The 19,731-nt window shown below is 35.0% G+C and overlaps 1 protein-coding gene across 25 annotated transcripts in view; it reads left to right on the top strand.

The window, feature by feature from the left end:
• The window catches only part of NRXN3 (neurexin 3), a 2,067,316-nt gene that overhangs the window by 649,812 nt on the left and 1,397,773 nt on the right, over positions 1 to 19,731 (top strand). For all 25 annotated transcript variants that reach the window (XR_007950618.1, XR_007950617.1, XR_007950616.1 and 22 more), the window contains one exon: positions 18,234 to 18,672. Coding sequence is in view for 22 of the 25 variants with exons in the window: in XM_051977495.1 (XP_051833455.1) it covers positions 18,234 to 18,672 (439 nt within the window). In the remaining 3 variants the exon portion in view is untranslated. The remainder of the gene's footprint in view (positions 1 to 18,233; positions 18,673 to 19,731) is intronic.

Genomic DNA, 19,731 nt, shown 5'->3' with positions numbered 1-19,731 from the left:
TACTAAATTCACTCATGCCTGATATTCTATCTATTTTGTTTTTTTTTTTCACTTTGAAAACTCTTGTCTTAACACTTTGGTCCTTATTCCTGAAGCCTGACCTTTAGTCTAAATTATTCATTTAACATGTAAGAAAGCAGCAAAAGTGAAAGTTGAAACCAAATCTTCTAATTCTAAATATAGTGGCTGTTTTGCTGTATTACACGATATTTCTCCTGTTTGGGAGTCCCAACATTTTACAGCAATGAAATGGGATTCAAAGTTGCATTTCTAGTAATTCTTCAATTGAACACTTATAATGCATAAAGCCCTATGTTAGACACTATGGAGAGTAAAGAAATATAAGACCCTATCTGTGTCTTTAAATGTCTTAAAATGTAGCTAAAGAAATAGGGCATACGTGCACAAATCAACATAAGACAATATACAATAAAAGCCAAATAAGCAAACAGCATATGATATATGCTATGTGAAATAGGTCCCTGAGAATAAGGATTGTCAGGGAAAGTTCTTTGGAGTAGCTAGATCTCGATGGATTTATATATTTGCATGACTGTTTTTCAGTCCTACTTGAACAAGACTACCCCATTTCAATTTCTTATATAGCAGCTATATGACTAACTGGCTATCATCCATCTTGAAGACAGAGTCATCTCATCATAGTGTGATTAATATTGTTAATAATTCTACCACACCATTCCATGTTAGAATGATAGGCTATTATCTAACATATATAGGACTGCTTGCCATCTAGGGGAGGGGGTGGAGGGAGGGAGGGGAAAAATCGGAACAGAAACGAATGCAAGGGATAATGTTGTAAAAAAATTACCCTGGCATGGATTCTGTCAATATAAAATTATTATAAAATAAAATAAAATAAAATATTAAAAAAAGAATGATATGCTATAATGAATACAAATGTGCTTTGGAAATAAAGTTAATAAATAAAGTGGTAGTAGTAAGGTGATGTTTCTGCCAATTTGTTGGATTAAAGGAGAGGAAAAAACCCTAGAAAGAATTATTCCTTAGGATAAACAAACACACATTTCTTGATTTACAATATATTGGGAGAAAAAAATGCAATATACCCTATCAACCCCTAAAATGCATACAGTAGGCACTTAATAAAGATGAATGAATTGGATTGAATTAATGTAATTATAATGAAAGACAGTTTTTTGGAGTAAATAGAGAAACAGTCTTGGAATAAAAAAAGGTCTGAGTTCTTTAATTGCTTTTAACCAGCTCTCTAAAATAGTAACTGACAGAGTAGGTGCTGATCTGCATTGATGGAGGGGATCTCCTCATCAGGGATCCTTTACATCAATAAATCATAGGTCCAAAAGATAAAAGAAACAGCATAAAATATAGGAAGTCAGCCTTGGATTCAGGAAGAATTATGTTCAAGTCCTTCCTTTTGACTTTTACTGTTTTTCTAGCTTTGTCAACTGTTAATTTCATAGGAATCAGTAATTCTCTAAGTAACAGAGCAGATACCCATTAACATGAAGGTGATGTTTTGATTTGCATATGAGGTGAATTTAAGTGAGACAGAGCTGTGCAGAGTCATCACTCTCTCCTCCAGAATCAGTGATGTTCAGCAGCAAGACAAAAGTCAAGATAACTGGCAATGGCCAGATTGACTGACATGAGTACTCAAGTCCCATCTAGTTTCTATGACTCAATCCATAGAGAATCAAGGGAACCAAATAGCTCCTGATATCTCTGATATCCATTGAAAATACAACTAACATTACCAAAAACATCAGGACTTTAGCATTTCTCTGTCCCTTAAAGAGGTATCTAGATCTAAGATGGGATGATTAGTGGATGGAATGTATTTCTTCCATTCTTTCATCCCTATCTTCTTCACAACTTAGATGTGATTTCAGAATTAAGGTGAAATCATGGCAGCAAAGCCAAGTCTTCTCCCCTAAAAGGATTTTTGTATGTACTTAACTAAAAAATACCTATGTTTTTAAATCATACCTCCTTCTCTCTTTTGTTCTGTACTGTCTCACTTGGTAAACTCATTAGCTCCCATCAGTTCCATGATTATCTCTGGATAGACACTTTCCATATCTATATAGACCTTAGTCTCTTTGCTGAGTATAGTCATATATTTCCTTCTACCTCTTAGACATCTCAAATTAGATGTCCTTTAAGTATTCCAAAGTATTTCAAACTTAATATGACAAATCTTCTTTACCTTCCAAAGTTTCCTATTTCTGTGGAAGGCACTAACGAACTCCTCCTAAGATAGGCATATAATCTGGGTGTTATTACTGACTTCTCATTCCCATTCATACCAGTAGCCAATCCATTGCTACATCTTGTCTTTTTTTTTTACCTTCACAATATCTGTCATATACACCTTCTTTCTACCCAAGAGGCTACAACTTTGTTCTGGCTCTTATCACATCTTACCTGGTCTTTTGCAATATTCTTCTAGTCTGTCTCCTTGACTCATTCCATTCTAATTCATCTTCCATTCAGCTACCAAAGTAATTTTTTAAAACACATGATTCTAGCCCAACTAGTTTGAGGAGTAATTGAAGTGATTTTTTCCTAAAATGTACATTTTACCATGTTATCCTTTCCTGCTCACTGTGCTCCAGTGGGTCCTTATTATGTCCATAAAATCATATGTTTAGTACTTAAAGTCCTTTGATCCTTTCCTACATTTCTAGTCTTCTTACACTTTTTACATCCTGTCACATAATCATAGATTACTATGATCAGGCTACTCTGACATACTTGCTGTTCCTCAAATTTGATACTCTATGTCTATCTCTATACCTTTGATCTTATTGTCCATTTTCCTTGGAATATTGTATCTCTTGACTTCCAACTCCTACTTTGCATGGCTTTCTTTAAGACTGCTCAAAATCTCATCTTCACCTGCTAATAATGCCGCCTTCTTTTATATTGCCTTCATCTACTGTGATTATGTCTTGCATTTATCTAGTTACTTACAAGCCGAATGTCTTGTTGTAATTTGATCTACTTGAAGGCAGGGATTGTTCTGGCCTTTTTCTTCTCCGAGTGATTTCCACACCTCTTACCACATAGTAAATACTTAAATTCCTATTGACTGAAAACATTCAAGATAGACAGCAATTATATCCAAGCTAAAAATTCTGCTAGTGCCTATTTAACAAATAAATGAAAGGAAGTTTTTATATGAAATCATTTTATTGAAAAAATATAGAAGAGATTGTAGAGAATCTGAATATTTTTGAATTTACTAGATGGAACAGAAAATACTTGAAGATTCTGAATAAAATGAGGAGAATATTATTCATAAAAACTCTTGGGAAGGAGCGGGAGGAATATCTGGATCTGCCAGATGTGTAGGGATCTTGTTCTTGGCTTCTTTGTACTCCTTTGCTGCTGGTTATTTGATTCATGTTGATCTGATGCTCTGTTCTGGGTCTTAACTCCTCAATTATGTTTCCTGAGCCCAAACTTCCATCTGATTCCTATGTACTAATTCCAGATTTTGTCTTGATTTCATTGGACTTGGCTTGCCTTTATCCCTGTGATATCTTTACACTGTTGTCTGAGACCTAGTGCAATAAACAGAAGCTATTTTTGTTTGTTTTGAGTTTTTTTTTGGTAAAAGACTGGGTCTCTTCATATCATCCATACTGGAAGTGAAGGGGCTACTCATCAGCTTGTTCTCACTCTGGTCAATCTAAGAGACTTCATCTGTTCTGTTTTTTGATCTGAGCAAGTTCATCTCATCTTAGGTAACCTAAGTGCCTCCCCTCCTTCCTGGCCCTACTATCGGCACTCTTTGTCCCCATTTTTAAGAGCTCACAATATTAATATCAAACTTAGTACAGATACCTAATAAATAGAGATACTCCCTGAATCTAGAAACATCTGAGCTAAAAAGCAATCAGAGGTAATTATCTTAAGAACAAATGTTACTACTGAAGTACGTGGGTGGGCATGGTAGAACCCATCTATATAACTTCTTTATTTTTGTCTCCCTTATTAAAATGCAAACTTCTGGAGATAGGGAAGGTTTCATTTTTTTTTACTTGTACTGCCAGTGCCTAGCATAGTGCCTAATATGTAATAAGTACTTAATAAATACTTGTTGATTACTTGATTACTTGATAAAAAGGATTCTTATCTATGGGAAATTGATCTGTAGTCTTTGAAATGATTTAAAATGTCAGAAGCCTGATATTCAACCTTAAATACTTTAGGTATCATTTGGAGTTTCTACTCCTTTTTACCCTTTATCCATCTGGCCAAATGTCCAAGTATAAAATAGAACAATAATAACTGTTAGCATTAACAAAAAAATAGTAATAAAGTAGGAGAGACAGGGACATACTCAATATCCTAGTTTTAAAATTCTTTGGGAATTGTTGTAATTTACTGTCCTGCCAAAATATTGTGCCATGATAAGTAGTTTTGGCATGAAAGTTATAACCAGATGCTGTGGTGTCTGAGAGACCCTGTGTCTGTTTACTGAAGTGAAAAAATTATACATTTTGCTAGTGTTTTATCAAAAAAGACACACACATGTATATAATGTTACAAATCTTTCTCATTTGCTTATTGAGAAGGAATTTATTCCATTTGAGAATCAACTGTAAAGTTGAGAAGTGATGGTTAGATTCATATTCACCCTTATGCAATAGAAAAGACAATCTTAGACCTTGGCTTTTTATTCCCCCAGTGTTCCCTTTAGAACAAATGCTTATCAGATGTCCTGTAATAACTTGAAAAAGCAAATTCATATGAATTAATAAATGTATCATAGAATTACATAGCTCAAAGAGATCCCAGTGGGGTCATCTTTTCCCGACCTTTGGCTTTCAACATTTAATTTTCCCGAAATATTTAATCTTCAACACCTTGTGGTTTTCTTGGTATTAGCTCTTATTTAGGTCTATAGAAAGTTAAAAATTCCTTAGTAACTGAAAAGAAAGGGAAAAAAATCAGGTGGTGATTATTTTTTCCTTAAAAGGAGAACTGCTCCCTGGGGCCCATCTGGGTACTACTGTGTACATGCCAACACTTGTTCATTCCTCATAGTTCATTCTCTTGATTGTGGTATCCAAATGCAGAGGGACATGGCATTTGCAATTGAGTACATGGAAATGAGTGCATAGGAAGCTGAGAATGAGCAAACCCTGGGGCTGAGAAATTAGATGAAAAGATTGAAAGATATTTTTTTCCTTTCTCTGTCTTAACATAGTCTTTTTTCTCTTTCATGAATGTAGCATTGAACACAAAATCCACAGAATCTTGCTGTTGTGATTACTGACTAACCTTTTAAAATATGTTTTGTGCTATGTGGGCCAGAAAAGTTGAAAACACTATTCATATATAGGATGAATGCAAAATTTTGGATAGAATTAAATTTTTATTCACTTCCATCTATTTATGAGCTTGAATTCACCATGTGATAATATGGCCTCTTTAGTAACTACTGATACTGGGTCCCTCAGCCCTGGTGTGTCTTCACTTGGAAAAGTCAATTCTATTCGAAAAATATAGTGGTGTCTACCTGTAACTTGTCACTTATAATTTTGGATTTGATGATGATATATGATAATTTAAAACAAGAAAAAGAACAGGTTCTTGGTCAGGGATGGAGTATACCTAATAAGGAGTATGAAAATGTATTTGTCTAACTCTAGACAATTATATATATATGTAATATATATAGTCACCAAAAGGACTTCAAGTTTAAAAGAAAAAAGGGAGAAATTTGTCTATGAGGAAAGCTAGATATCCCCCAAAACTCAAAAGGAGTTAGTTTTATTACTCCTCAGTTATCTAGACAAATGCACAGTTAAGCAAAATCAGTTAGAGGTCTTGAATTAGTACAGGGGGGAAATTTAATTATATAACAATAACTGAAACTTTGTAAGATAAACTCTATTATGGAACTGTATCTCTGGACAAATATTGCATATTTGAAAGAAAAAGAATCTGTAAATGAAGTGGGATAGTATAATATATTATGAAAATATATTCATATCAAGGAATATAAATGGATTCAGCATGATTGGAAATATTTGGGCAAAGGTCCATAGAGCCAGAAGTGTGATATTGTCATCCGAGAAACTGGAGAGGAAGAAACAGATGAAGAGTTTAGGAAATAGATCAATGAGACATGGTAAGCCTGTCAGAGAAACAGAAGGGATTCAAATATCCAGACATTGCTGGAGATCTTCTTTTCTTCCAAAAAACAAAGTACTTAAGAATTTCTTGACTTGCCTTAATAGATAATTTCCTCCCTCAAGAGATAGGGGAATTAATTAGGGGAATTCTTATTTATGATTTTCATTAACAAAGAAGAACTGTCTAATAAAGTGGAAATAATGGGAATCTTGCGGAAAAGTGATTATTCCATTATAGAATTTGTCATCAAGGAGAGAGGAATAATAAGCATGACTGATATCAATTTTAGATTTTTGGAAAGCATAATTCAGAGTATCCTGAGCCATTCTGGGATGAATGTGGCTGAATCTTTATAACTATTGCAGGATCTAGCCCAATAGTTTCAAATTTAAATAGAAATGGGGGACACCAAAACATACATAAGGATGACTGTGTACCACATGTTTATACATTTCTTTTTAAAATTAATACATGAACACATTAAAATTGTTGATTTAATCTGCTTTAACCCACACTTTAGGAGTATTGTGGGCTATGCATATGACACCTTTCATCTAGTCTATATTTGTCCAATCTGTCTACAAGAATAGCACAACAGAGTGAAGGTTAATGCTGCAAAGGCAGGTTAAGACAAGGTGTGGAAAAAATTTCAAAGACCATGCCAGGCTATTAGATTTGGGACCATGCCAGGCCCCAATTCTAGCCGACAAGATTATTTTGAATCTTGATTATGCTACCTAATGATTTAGCTGCCCTCCTCCCTTTATGCTATCTGCAAGTTTGATAAGTCTGCCATCTATATAAAAATCTATTGTGTTCAGACTAAAAAGAAGCAAATAATAATGGCTAATACAATGTACATCTGGCTGCCCTTGATGTGTTCAAATCATGAAATTCTGATAAACTGAATCCCAAGAAACTGAAAGAACTGGAGGATGTAATTGCTGAGACATGGTCAATGATCTTTGAAAGACTTAAGAATGAGAGAGGTGCCTTAGGACTCAAAACAACAACAGCAATAACAACAACAACAGAAGTGAATGGAGTTTGAACACGATAGCTAATTAGATTAACTTTGATTCTGAAAAAAATTTCTGTTGTTATTCAATCATTCAGTCATGTCCAACTCTTTGTGATCCCATTGAACATAGCATGCCAGGCCCTTCTCTTCTCCACTATCTCCCAAAGTCTGTCCAAGCTCAATATCATTGCTTCAGAGTCTCTATCTATCCATCCCATGCATTGCCATCCCTTCTGCTTTTCCCTTCATTCTTTTCCATCACCTTTTCTTATAATAAAATCTTTTTCAATGAGTTCTGTCTTCTCATTATGTGACCAAAGTCTTTAAGCTTCAGCTTCAATAGTTGTTCTTTCAATGAATACTAGTCTGAATTCACTTAAGTGTTTACTTACTAGATATTCTTGCTGTCCAAAGATCTCTCAAAAATCTTCTCTGGTGTCACCATTCAAAAGTATTGATTCTGCAATCCTTAGCTTTCCTTGTAGTCTAACTCACAGCCATACATTACTACTAGAAAAACCATAGCTTTGATTACATAGACCTTTGTTGGCAAAGTGATGACTATGCTTTTTATGATCCTGTGCAGATTTGCCATAGCATTCCTTCCAAGAAACAAGCATCTTAAATTTCATGGCTGCAGTTACCATCTGCAGTGATATTTGAGCCCAAATATATAAAATCTGACACTTCTATTTCTCCTCCCTTTATTTACTTGAAAGTGATGCAAGGACTAGTTTTCATGATCTTAATTTTTTTTAAATGTTAAGCTTCAAATCAGCTTTTTCCTCCTCCTCTTTCAGCATCTTAATTCTTCTTCATTTTCTGATATCAAAGTGGTATCATCTGCATATCTAAAATTATTGAGATTTCTCCCAGAAATCTTAATTCTGTCTTTTTATTTGTTCTGCCTGACATTTTTCATGATGTATTCTGAATATTTAGATATATAAGGTGACAATTCAGCCTTGTCCAATTCCCTTTCCAATTTTAAATTAGCTAGTTGTTCCATGTTCAGTTCTAACTGTGGTTTTTACCTGGCATAGAGGTTTTCCAGGATATAAGTAAGATGATCTGGTATTCCTATTTCTTAGAGGATTCACCACATTATATTGTGATCCACACAGTCAAAAGCTTTAGTCTAATCAATGAAGCAAAAGTAGAGGTGCTTTCTGGAACTCCCTTGCTTTCTTGGGATTCCATTAGACGCTGGCAATTTGACCTTTGATTCCTCTACTTTTTTTTGAAAATCAGCTTGGACTTCTGGTAATTCTTGGTTGACCTAGAACTGAAGTTTACCTTGCAGAATCTTTTTTTTAAATTAAAGCTTTTTTCATTTTCAAAACATATTCAAAGATTAATTTTCAACATTGACCCTTGAAAAACTATGTGTTCCAAATTTTCCCCTCCCTTCCCCCACTCCCTCCTCTAGATGGCAAGCAATTCAATATATGTTAAAAATGTTAATATATATGTTAAATCCAATATATGTAAATAGTTATATAATTATCTTGCTGCACAAGAAAAATCAGATCAAAAAGGAAAAGAATGAAAAAGAAATCAAAATGCAAGCAAACAATAACAGAGCGAGTGAGAATGCTATGTTGTGATTCACACTCAGTTCCCACAGTCCTCTCCCTGGGTGTAGAGGGCTCTCTTCTTCACAAGATCATTGGAACTGGCCTCAGTCATCTTATTGTAGGAAAGAGTCACGTCCATCAGAATTGATCATTGTATAATATTATTGTTGCTGTATATAATTATCTCTGGGTTCTGTTCATTTTATTAGCATCAGTTCATTTAAGTCTCTCCAAGCCTCTTTAACATCATCCTTATCATTTTTTATTTTTTATAACATCCCTTTTTTTGCTTGAAATGTTACCTTGATATCTTTAATTTTCTTGAAGAGATCTCTTGTCTTTCCCATTCAATTGGGTACTTTTTTCTATTTCTTTGCATTGTCCATTCAGTAAAAACTTATCTCACTTGCTGTTCTCTGAAATGCTGTATTCAGTTGGGTGTATCATTCCCTTTACTATCCATATTCCTTCTTTTCTAAGCTGTTTGTAAAGCTTCATTAGAGAACCATTTTGCTTTCTTTCTGTTCTTTTTCTTTGAAATTTTTTATGCCTTCTGAACAATATTGTGAATCTCTGCCTATAGTTCTTCAGGCTCTTTATCTACCAGATCTAATCCCTTAAATCTATTCATCACTTCTAATTTATGTGCATAAAAGATATTACTTGGGTCATACTTATGATATAATGGTTTTTTCAATTTTCTTCAATTTAAGTCTGCATTTTTCAATAAATCACTTATGATTTGAATCACTATATTTGTTACCTGTTTTAACTGACTGTTTAGAACTTTATTATCTTTGGTTGCAAAATATTTAATCAATCTGATTTTTGATATTAACTATCTGGTGATATCCATATGTAGAATCATCTTTTGAGTTTTTGAAAAAGAGTGTTTGTTATGACTTGCTATTCATAACAAATAAACTCTCTTAGTTTCTGTCCTGATTCATTTTCTACTCCAAAGCCAAATTTGTCTCTCATTCCAGTTATCTTTTGATTTCCTATTTTAGCATTCTAATGGCCTATGATAAATGGAACATCTCTTTTAAAAATGCTGCAACATAGTAAGGGAATGATAAGTAAACATATAAGAAAAGGGTACATGATCATCAAGTTCTTTTGGACTAACTAATAATAACTTCATATGCTCTAGATATCATTTTTCTAGATTTTTGTCAAAGATTTGATATATCATGCTATTCTTGTGGACATGTTGGGTAAATATGGCTAGACCATGGAATAATTGTGGGGATCAAGCAACAGTTGAATTCCAGAACTCAAAGATTATTCATTAACTATTTAATAATGGCAATTTAGAAGGAGAACACTAATGGAGTATCATGGAGTTATAAGTTAACATTTTTGTCAGTGTTGAATAAAGGAATAAATAATAGGCTCATACAACTTGTAGGTGGTACAGAAGTAGGATATTTCAAATGTTAGATGTCAGATGCATGATTCAAAAAAGCTCTTGCAGGCTAAAAATGTTGTACTAAACCTAATAACATAAAATTCAATAAAGATAAATCTAACTTTGGTTCCATAAAGATGGGTGAACTGTGGCTAGATAGCCATTTGTCAGAAATGGAACTTTGGGCTTTTAAGCTCAACATTACACAACAGAGTGAAGGCAGCCAAAAAAAGATAATAGAGTTTTAGGATACATTAAATAAGGCATAAATTCTGTATAGGTATGATGTGATCAGGCTGATACATTAGGAAGATTACCCAGACAGAAGTGTGAAGGATAGATTGGGCAGGGGGTAGACTGGAGGCATGAAAAATAACTATTAAAAGAGTCCATATAAAAAGAAAAAATAATAAGAAGAATGTAGCTGAATGTGGCTGAAGTGGGAGTTAAAAGGATGGGATAGATATCAAAAATAGTATGGAGGTTGAATTGAAAGGACTTGACAAGTAAAAGATATATTGAGTGGGGGAGTAAATGGGAAGATGGTGATACTTTTAACAGGAAAAAAAAGGTTGGAAAAGGTATGCGTTTTACTTTGATATATCATAGAATTTAGAGGTGGAATGGATCTTAAAGATCTCTAGTTGAATAATCTCAGTTTACAGATTAGGAAACTGAATTTTACTATATGCCAGGTACTAGTTATACAAATAATGGAGAAAGAGTCTCCATTATTTCACAGGTTGTAATTTCTCACAGTTTATTGTGAGACAAAAATGCACATAAAATATAATACATGTAAAAGTGCTTGATTAAATAAAGAATGATATAACAAAAAATATCCTGGAAGACTGGCTAGAGAGTTAGGGTTCAATTTCTTTCTCTGCTACATATGGGTCCTGAGACCTTGGTCAAGGTATTTTATCTCTTAATGACCCTGAGAGGTAATTCTTGAAGATTATAAATTATAAAGAAGTTTATAATTTGCAATGATAGAGAATTTTTCCCCCTGGAAACTACTTAGCACACCCTCGAAAATTCCAGCCAAAAATTATTTTTATTCTTCTCCTACTCCACTTCCATCTTCCTACTCCTCCACACTATGTTTCCTCCTTCCTTCCTTCCTTCCTTCCTTCCTTCCTTCCTTCCTTCCTTCCTTCCTTCCTTCCTTCCTTCCTTCCTTCCTTCCTTCTTTCCTTCCTTCCTTCTTTCCTTCCTTCCTTCCTTCTTTCCTTCCTTCCTTCCTTCTTTCCTTCCTTCCTTCCTTCCTTCCTTCCTTCCTTCCTTCCTTCCTTCCTTCCTTCCTCATTTCCTCCCTCCCTCCCTCTCTTCCTTCCTCCCTCCCTTCCTTCTTTCTTCTCTCCTTCCTTCTCTCTCTCTCTCTCTCTTTTTCTCTCTCTCTCTCTCTTCCTCCTTCCCTCCCTCCCCCCTCCTCCTCTTCCTCATCTCCCTCCTTCTCCTCCTTTTCCTCCTCTTCCTGCTTCTTTTCTTCCTCTTCTTCCTCCTCTTCTTTTAAAATCCTCTTTTATATTACCATACCTGACACATAGTAAGTTTTAAAAAATGCTTGTTTGGTTGCTTGACTTAGATATCTTATAGTGAAGGGGAAAAGAGATAAAGTAATAGTTTGAGGAGGTAGCAGGATAACAAAATGTTTATTTATGTATTTGTAGACAGAGAAGCAATCAATAAAAAGGAAGGAGAGAGAGAGGAGTAAAGAGAGAGACATAGAGAAAAACACAAAGAGACAGAGGGAGACAGAGACATACAGAGGACAAGTAAAGAATAAAAAAGAAATAATTTGAGAAAGAAAGGCAGAGGGAGAGATTCATACACACACAGGGAGACAGAGATGAACAGGTAGGCAGACACAGAGACATATGCAAAGAGAAACAGAAAGAACGATATAGAGAGAGACAGAAGCAGGACAGAGATTTCTGTTGTGAGGTCTCAGAGATGGTAGGGAATGAGATCAGCTTCAGAGGAGAAAGGATTAACTTAGCTAATAAGAAGGAATACTTTATGCAACTGAAGAAAAGAAGATGAGTAAAAAAATTTAATGATACAGACATGAGGAATTAAGGAATTTTGCATCAAGTGATCTCACTCTTCTTAAGGTAAAGTCATTTGCTGAATGTGTGAGAAAGCAGAATTGAGTGAGAAAGCAGAGTTATTGTGGACTATGTGACAAAGTCAATGGGATATGAATCCAAAGGATTGCTGTGTAAGAGTTAGGGTCCATTGAAGATTAGATAACTCAAATCTGTTGAATATTCAATCAGAAAGATGTTTTTCTTTTTCTTTTTTTAATTTTTAAAACATGCACAGATAACTTGACAACATTGGGCCTTGTGTTTCAGATTTTCTCCTTCCCCCCACCACCTCCCCTAGATGGCAGACAATCCAGTATATGTTAAACATGTTAAAATATATGTTAAATCCAATATGTATAAACATATTTATATAATTCTCTTTCTGCAAAAGAAAAATCAGATTAAAAAAAGAAAGTAAATGAGTAAGAAAACAAAATTCAAGCAAACAACAACAAAGAGAGTGAAAATGCTGTGTTGTGATCCACACTCAGTTCCCACAGTTCTCTCTCTGGGTTAGATGGCTCTCTTCATCACAAGATCTTTGGAACTTGCATCAGTCAGAAAGATACTATTTTCTATAGAACATTTGATGAATAAGAAGTAGGAGCAGAGGAGACAGATGCTAAAAGTTACCAAGAACTGAAGGTTAGCAAAGTGGAAGCATTGGAGGATTAAGAGAGCAAGGAGAGGGTACTATTATTTATGAAGCCATGAAGAAGGTTCGTAGACTGGAAAACTAAAGAAGAGTGAAAGGGCTCAAAATAATAGAGTAAAGAATTGGTATGACATTAAGGGATAAGGGATAAGGGACAAGAAGATTGAAAGAACCAGAAATTGTGTTTGGGAGTGGATGATGCAAAAGAAGTATATGGTATGATTTTTACTGTTACAGTAATTATAATCTAGTTGTTGTGGGAATAATTAAATGTATGAAAAAATAAGAGCATTTCTACTAAAATACCAAAATGTGTTAAGGAAGTTACACAAGAATTAAGAGAGAACTGGAAGGAGAAAGGTCAGCATTACTACGGATTTAGACTACTACAGTCAGTCCAAGATAATATAGAAGACAAACTGAACTGAGAGGTACAGAATTCACTCAATAAACATTTATTTAGAACAATCACAGGATTAAGCACTAAGGATGCAAAGATAGATAAAAGACAGTTCTTGTTCTCAAAAAGTTCTCAATATAAGGGGGGAATCAACTTGCAAATGACTATGTGAAAACAAGCTATATATAGAAGAAATTGGAAATAATTAACAAAGGGAAGGCACTATAATGAGAAGTTGGTAAAGGATTTTAGAAAACAAGATTTTAGCTAGGACATTAAGGTAGTTGGCTGGCGGAGATGAAGATGAAAAACATTTCAGGCATGGAAAACAGCTGATGAAATGTCTGAATTCTGGAGATATGTAAGAGGTTAGTGATATTAGATTAAACAGTATGTGAAGGTGGGGGTATTGTAAGATATATATAACAAAACTGGAAAATTGTGTGTGTGTGTATGTATATATCTGTGTCTGTGTGTTTTGGAAGACTTTGAATACCAAATAAAATATTTATATTTGATCTTACAAAATGATAGGGAATCACCAGAGCCCAAGTAGAGTGTCATGATTAGACCTGCACTTTTTCCATCTATCAATCAATCATTAACTACTTAAGTACTTGCTATGTGCCAGACACTTTGATTAGTAGTGGTAGAATAAAGACAAAAAATGAAATGGTCCCTATACTTAAGATGATTACAACCTATTAAGGGAGAGTATGTATATTTATATAAGTATGATCATATTGTACAAAATATTCAATATAGTTTTGAGAGGAAGTATAAGATATAAAGCATTTTAATGCTAAATCAAAAAGTTTATTATTTTTGATTCTAAAGGTAATAGGCAGTTATTGAGTATGTGTGGTATGTTGTATGTGTAGTGGAGAGATTGAAAGGATCAGACAAGTTTTAAGGAGATTTTTGAAGTAGAATGGTCAATAGAATGTTATTATAGTAGTCCGGGGAAGGGGGCAATGAGGTTCTGAGATAGGATGGTAGCTGTGTAAATGAAAAGAAGGGTACCTGGAGTAGAAATATTATGATGATAGAAATTATGTGATCTGTCAATTTATTGAAGGTATGGGGTCATTTCAAATAAGGAGTCAAGAATAATAATTAGTTTGTGAATTTGGATGACTGGAACAAGGAACTCTTTTGCCCTCAATGTTTGAGACAAGTTCAGAAGGATAGTTTGTTTGTTTTTTTCGGGGGGAGGGTTTGGTAGTGGTGGGAAGCGAAATTCTTATGAGTTTTGTTTTGAACATGCTGCATTTGAGATAGTTGTATTCGATTTGATATATCTGATGGACAGTGATTAGATAGGACCAAAGATCATGAAAGAAACTAGACTTCACATGTAGAAACTAGACTTATTTAGTGACTTCCTGTCTGTATATACTTAGAGGCCCAGGTATCTAAGTCTAGTCTTTTGTTAGTCTAGGTAATGAGGTCTAACTCTTTAAGAGATTTGGGTTCTACATTTCCAATCTTTTCTACTCCTAGTCCAAAGTAAATACCCCTTTTCCCTGGCTATATTAAGTCATGCCTCTGGTTTAGCACTTAGTTCCTACTGAAATCACTCCCCTTCTTATTTGTTGTCTGTCAGAGGGCCCAAATTCCCATTTGATTTATTCCTGGGGTCTTCTCAAAGCTCCCTAACTTTGGGCAGATGACTTACCTTTTTAATCTCATTTTCCTCATCTACAAAATGATGGGAGTTAAGCTAGATGATCTCTCTGGCTTTTTTCAGCTTTCTAATCCTATGACTGGGCCTCAAAGGCATTCTGCCTTTGCAGGATGCGATAGAAAAAGTAATCTTCCTTCTTCATAACTCATGATCATTTGTATAAAACCTGTGATTCCATTTTTAGAGAACTTCCAGGGAGGATACTACCTCAACCAGTACAAGTCAGCACTTGCTCTTCCATTTGGAGTTTTAGAGAGCCTTTTAGAATATCCAGATTAAGTGATTTACTTGTGCAGGGTCCTTAAATCATTATGTGTCAGCAATAGAACGTGCCCCACTTCTTCCTGACTCCAAGTCTAGTTCTTAATTAATTTTGGCCAAGACCACTGACACTTTTATTTGTTACTCATTAACGTTTAACAATTATTTATTTGATATTTTATTGTTCAGTTATTTCAGTTGTTTCTAAAACTTTTCGATTCCATTTGGAGTTTTCTTGTCAAAGATATGGGAATGGTTTGCCATTTCCTTTTCTAGCTCATTTAATAAATGAGGAAATTGAGGCAGACAGGATTAAGTGACTTGCCAGGGTTACACACAATTAGTAAGTGTCTGAGATCAGATTTAAACACAGGCCTTCCTGATTCCAAGCTTAGATTTCTGTTCACTGTGCCACCTAACTACTCTCAATCTTTTGATATAATAGTAGCCATTTAAAAAAAGATAGAGAAGATAATAAACTTTTGCTATTTTATTATTTTATCAGATTTTATTATTCCCAAAAAATAACGTTGCAGAGTAGGAGGACGAAAAGGACAGAAATTGGAGTAATGACTCCTATTTTTTTCATGTTGTATTGCTAGTACAATTGTAGTGAGAACCTACTACTATGTTGTATTCAACATAGTAGTACTCTCTATATATGATTAACCTAGCAAAACTTTGGAATGTGAAGATTCTGGGACCTTTTTAATGGGTGATTTTGATTTATATTTAATGCTAAATGTGAAACTCATAGGTATTGAAAATGAAATTTATCAAAAATTTGAATTCATTGATAATGTTAGGGCTTTGGCTCATGGAAACAGAGTAAGGTGCACTTCACCAATGTAAACATTCCCATGCTGTTATTTTAGAAGATTTAACAAGAGTAAATCTGCTCTCTTTGCCTACATCCTAGAGAGAATTGATGATCCAACAGTTTGAAGTTAGAGATTGATTGAAAAGCCACACGGGTTCTGTCTCCCTCCTCAAAGTTCTATTTATCAAAGATAAATATATAACAATATCTGTTAGGATGAGTTAGGTCAAGGGATAGAGGAATATAGTCATGTATAATCTATAATTAATTGCTTGCTTTTTCAATGATGGAAAAGGGGAGGGAGAGAAAGGAAGAGGATTTGGAACTTGAAGTTTTAAAAACAGATGTTAAAAATGTTTTTATATATAAGTGGAGAAAAATAAAATACTAAGTAAAAAAAGAATATAGTCTTGAATGATGCACATTATACCCAAGGGTATTGTGTCAGAATGGTTGTTCTAGGAAATGGTATATACAGAAAAACCTCTCAGTGCTGCTGCTGTAGGGGATTAGGAATAAAAGGAAATTTTTATAGTTACATCAGGTTTTCACTGGAGGTAGCAATTTTTTTGAGAAATATGTTTTAAGCTATTGTTTAGTCATTTGTCAGTCATGTCAGACTCCTCATGACTCCTTTTGGGGTTTTCTTAGAAAAAAATCTGAAATAGTTTGCCATTTTCTTCTCCACTTCATTTTATAGATGAGGAAACTAAAGTAAACAGGGTAAAAGGACTTGAAATCAGGTCTTTGAGTGCAGGAAGATGAGTCTTCCTGAATCCAAGCTAAATCTATCCACTTGCCCACCTCGATAATCCACTTTTAAGCTGTAGGTACATACAATACAATAAATATATAACCAGAGGCATTCTGGCTCTTGGAATTGGGTCAAACCCAGTCCAAAAGATCATAAGATCACAGATTAAGAGCTAGAAGAAACCTTAGAGGCAATATAATCAAGTTATAGATGAAAAAAAATGAAGGCACAGGGAAATCAAAGGACTTGTTCATTGTCATATGCGGGTAAGTATCCAACGAGATTTCCTGGTCTTCCTCACTTTAAATCCAACACTCTATTTACTATTCATTCTCCATTATTTGGTTGATTTGGGTGGGATTTGAGTCTAAGTGACTGCTTTTCCCAGAGATTCCAATATCTGTTATCTCTCAACGCAAGTTAAATGTAGCAGGGAAACCTAATCCCCAATCTAGAGTGGATTGTTCCTCTCTCCCATGGAAATGTGATACCCCTGAAGTGCCTTGGGTAGCAAGTACGTTTGAGGACTGCTTCTCAGTCCATCACTTTTCTGGGATGCTGTCCTTATTGTCAGAGCTAGATCTAGTCTGTAGGAGAAGCATTTTTCCTGAGAGCACTGTCCCTTGTCTTTTTCTATACCAAGTCTAATTATTCAAGCACTAGGAGACTTTCTGTCAAGGAGAGTTTTTCCCTTGCACTTTCCAGGGCATAGGACCACTACTATGAGGAAGCACTCTTCCCATTTCCATCCATACTGGGGCAAAAAGCTCCAGTGACTCTTCTGATATATAATACTGAATATAACAATGATAATATTATTATTACTACTACTACTAATAGATATTTCTACGTGCCAGACATTGCTAAACGCTTTACAGTTATTTCATTTGATCTTTACAACAACTCTGGAAGCTATTATTATCCCTGTTTTACAGATGAAGAAACTGAGGCAAATAGAAGTTAAGTGATTTGCCATAGAGTCATAAGGCTAGTAAGTATTTGAGGCTGGATTTGAACTCAAATCTTCATGATTCCAGACCTGGCACTCAGTCTACTGTATGATGTAACCCCAAATCTAATGTTGCTATATGTTATTAAAGTCAAAAAGTAAAGCATCCCAATTACATATAATCCTTGTCTTTTGTATTACATTCTGATTCTTTGTAGGAGTGTAAGGAATTGGCCAGAAGGGAGAGTGAAAGATATAGACTGAGAAAATTGATTCAAGGCTCAATGTGCTTTCCGAGGTTCCCTAAGACTCTTTATGTCCCTGTGTAATATCCTTCCACTGTAGTGCCCTAAAGCCTTGTCCTAGATGTTTCTCTCTGAAGCCTAAGTAGCAACGGAGAGCTATTGTTTGCAGGAGTGATTCATGGGGCATTTTGGTTTGATCTCTGACAGGTTGTTTATAAGAATAACGACATCCGTCTGGAGCTGTCTCGCCTGGCCAGAATCGGTGACACCAAAATGAAAATATATGGTGAAGTGGTGTTCAAATGTGAAAATGTGGCCACGCTGGATCCCATCAACTTTGAGACCCCGGAGGCTTACATCAGCCTCCCCAAGTGGAACACCAAGAGGATGGGCTCAATCTCCTTCGACTTCCGTACCACAGAACCCAATGGTCTCATCCTGTTCACTCATGGCAAGCCTCAGGAGAGAAAGGACTCTCGTAGTCAGAAGAACACCAAAGTAGATTTCTTTGCTGTCGAATTGCTAGATGGGAACCTCTACCTGCTCCTTGATATGGGTTCTGGCACCATCAAAGTGAAAGCCACCCAGAAGAAAGCAAATGATGGAGAATGGTATCATGTGGACATTCAGCGAGATGGCAGATCAGGTAGGAGAAACTAAAGGCATGAGGTTCAGAGCAAAGTGTAAATGTTCATTCTCATCTACATCCTCTTGGTTACTTATTCCCTAATTCTTTGTTTACATAACTGATCTTTCATGTTATTTTTGAGTGTCATTTTAGGTGTTTATTTCTGACCCAGACCCTTCTCCCTTTTTAGTTTGAGGGAGTCTCCTTCTTTCTGTCACACATTACACTCTCCAATCTTAGCCATGTTCCCAATAGTCCACAAGCTGAAAATAAATTTTAAAATATTATATACATTTTCCACTGCTAACAGCCTGTTGTAATGTTCATGTTGATTTTTTCCCCTTTCGTATTGCTATGAAAACCGGTTGTGACTATGCTGTAGAGTGACTTCACAGTGCAGTAGTTTATGCAAGAGATATATCCCTCAATAATTGGCAGAAGTCATGTTGTTGAGAAAATTATGACAGGAAAGGGAAAAGCAAATTGATTTTTCCTGAAGTCATGTTCAATTTAAACCCTTGCTTTAGATTGAAAACCTATATTTCACTCTTTGCTCAGACCTCACTAACTCTCCCTTCCTTCTCATAACCTTTTACATTTAGTTTAAATGGCTTTGCTTGTTTCTGCAGCCCCCAGATCAAACAAGTCTGCCTGGGGCAGTACATAGCCACTCTGGAACAATAACAAAGAAAGGCATAATATAGAATCTGGGTCTTCTGAACACCTGATCAGTCTTATTCTGGCTTCTTCTGGGCCATTATAAACTAAGAGGAATAAGAAGGTAATCATTTCCCCAGAATAGATATCATGTTAATCTCTTACTTATTTGACCTAATTTCTCATTCTGGCATTATAGAAACAGGAAGAAGTCCCTTTTAGGGTCATTAATATTGTACTTGGAATCCCACTTTACACATAAGCATCTAGAAAAGTAAAATAAAATAAAATAAAACAAACTACCCTAAGTTGAAGGAACTCATTAAGTCAGTGCCCATTCAGAGCATTAGCATACAAGCCTGTAAAAACATATAAAAACATGACAATCAAATTGTATAATTAGAAAGTGACAGTAAAGTA

Source organism: Antechinus flavipes, chromosome 2 (genome assembly GCF_016432865.1).
Source record: "Antechinus flavipes isolate AdamAnt ecotype Samford, QLD, Australia chromosome 2, AdamAnt_v2, whole genome shotgun sequence".
NCBI lineage: Eukaryota > Metazoa > Chordata > Mammalia > Dasyuromorphia > Dasyuridae > Antechinus > Antechinus flavipes.
Note: the sequence above shows the minus strand (reverse complement) of the source record. Positions and strands in the feature narration are given on the sequence as shown.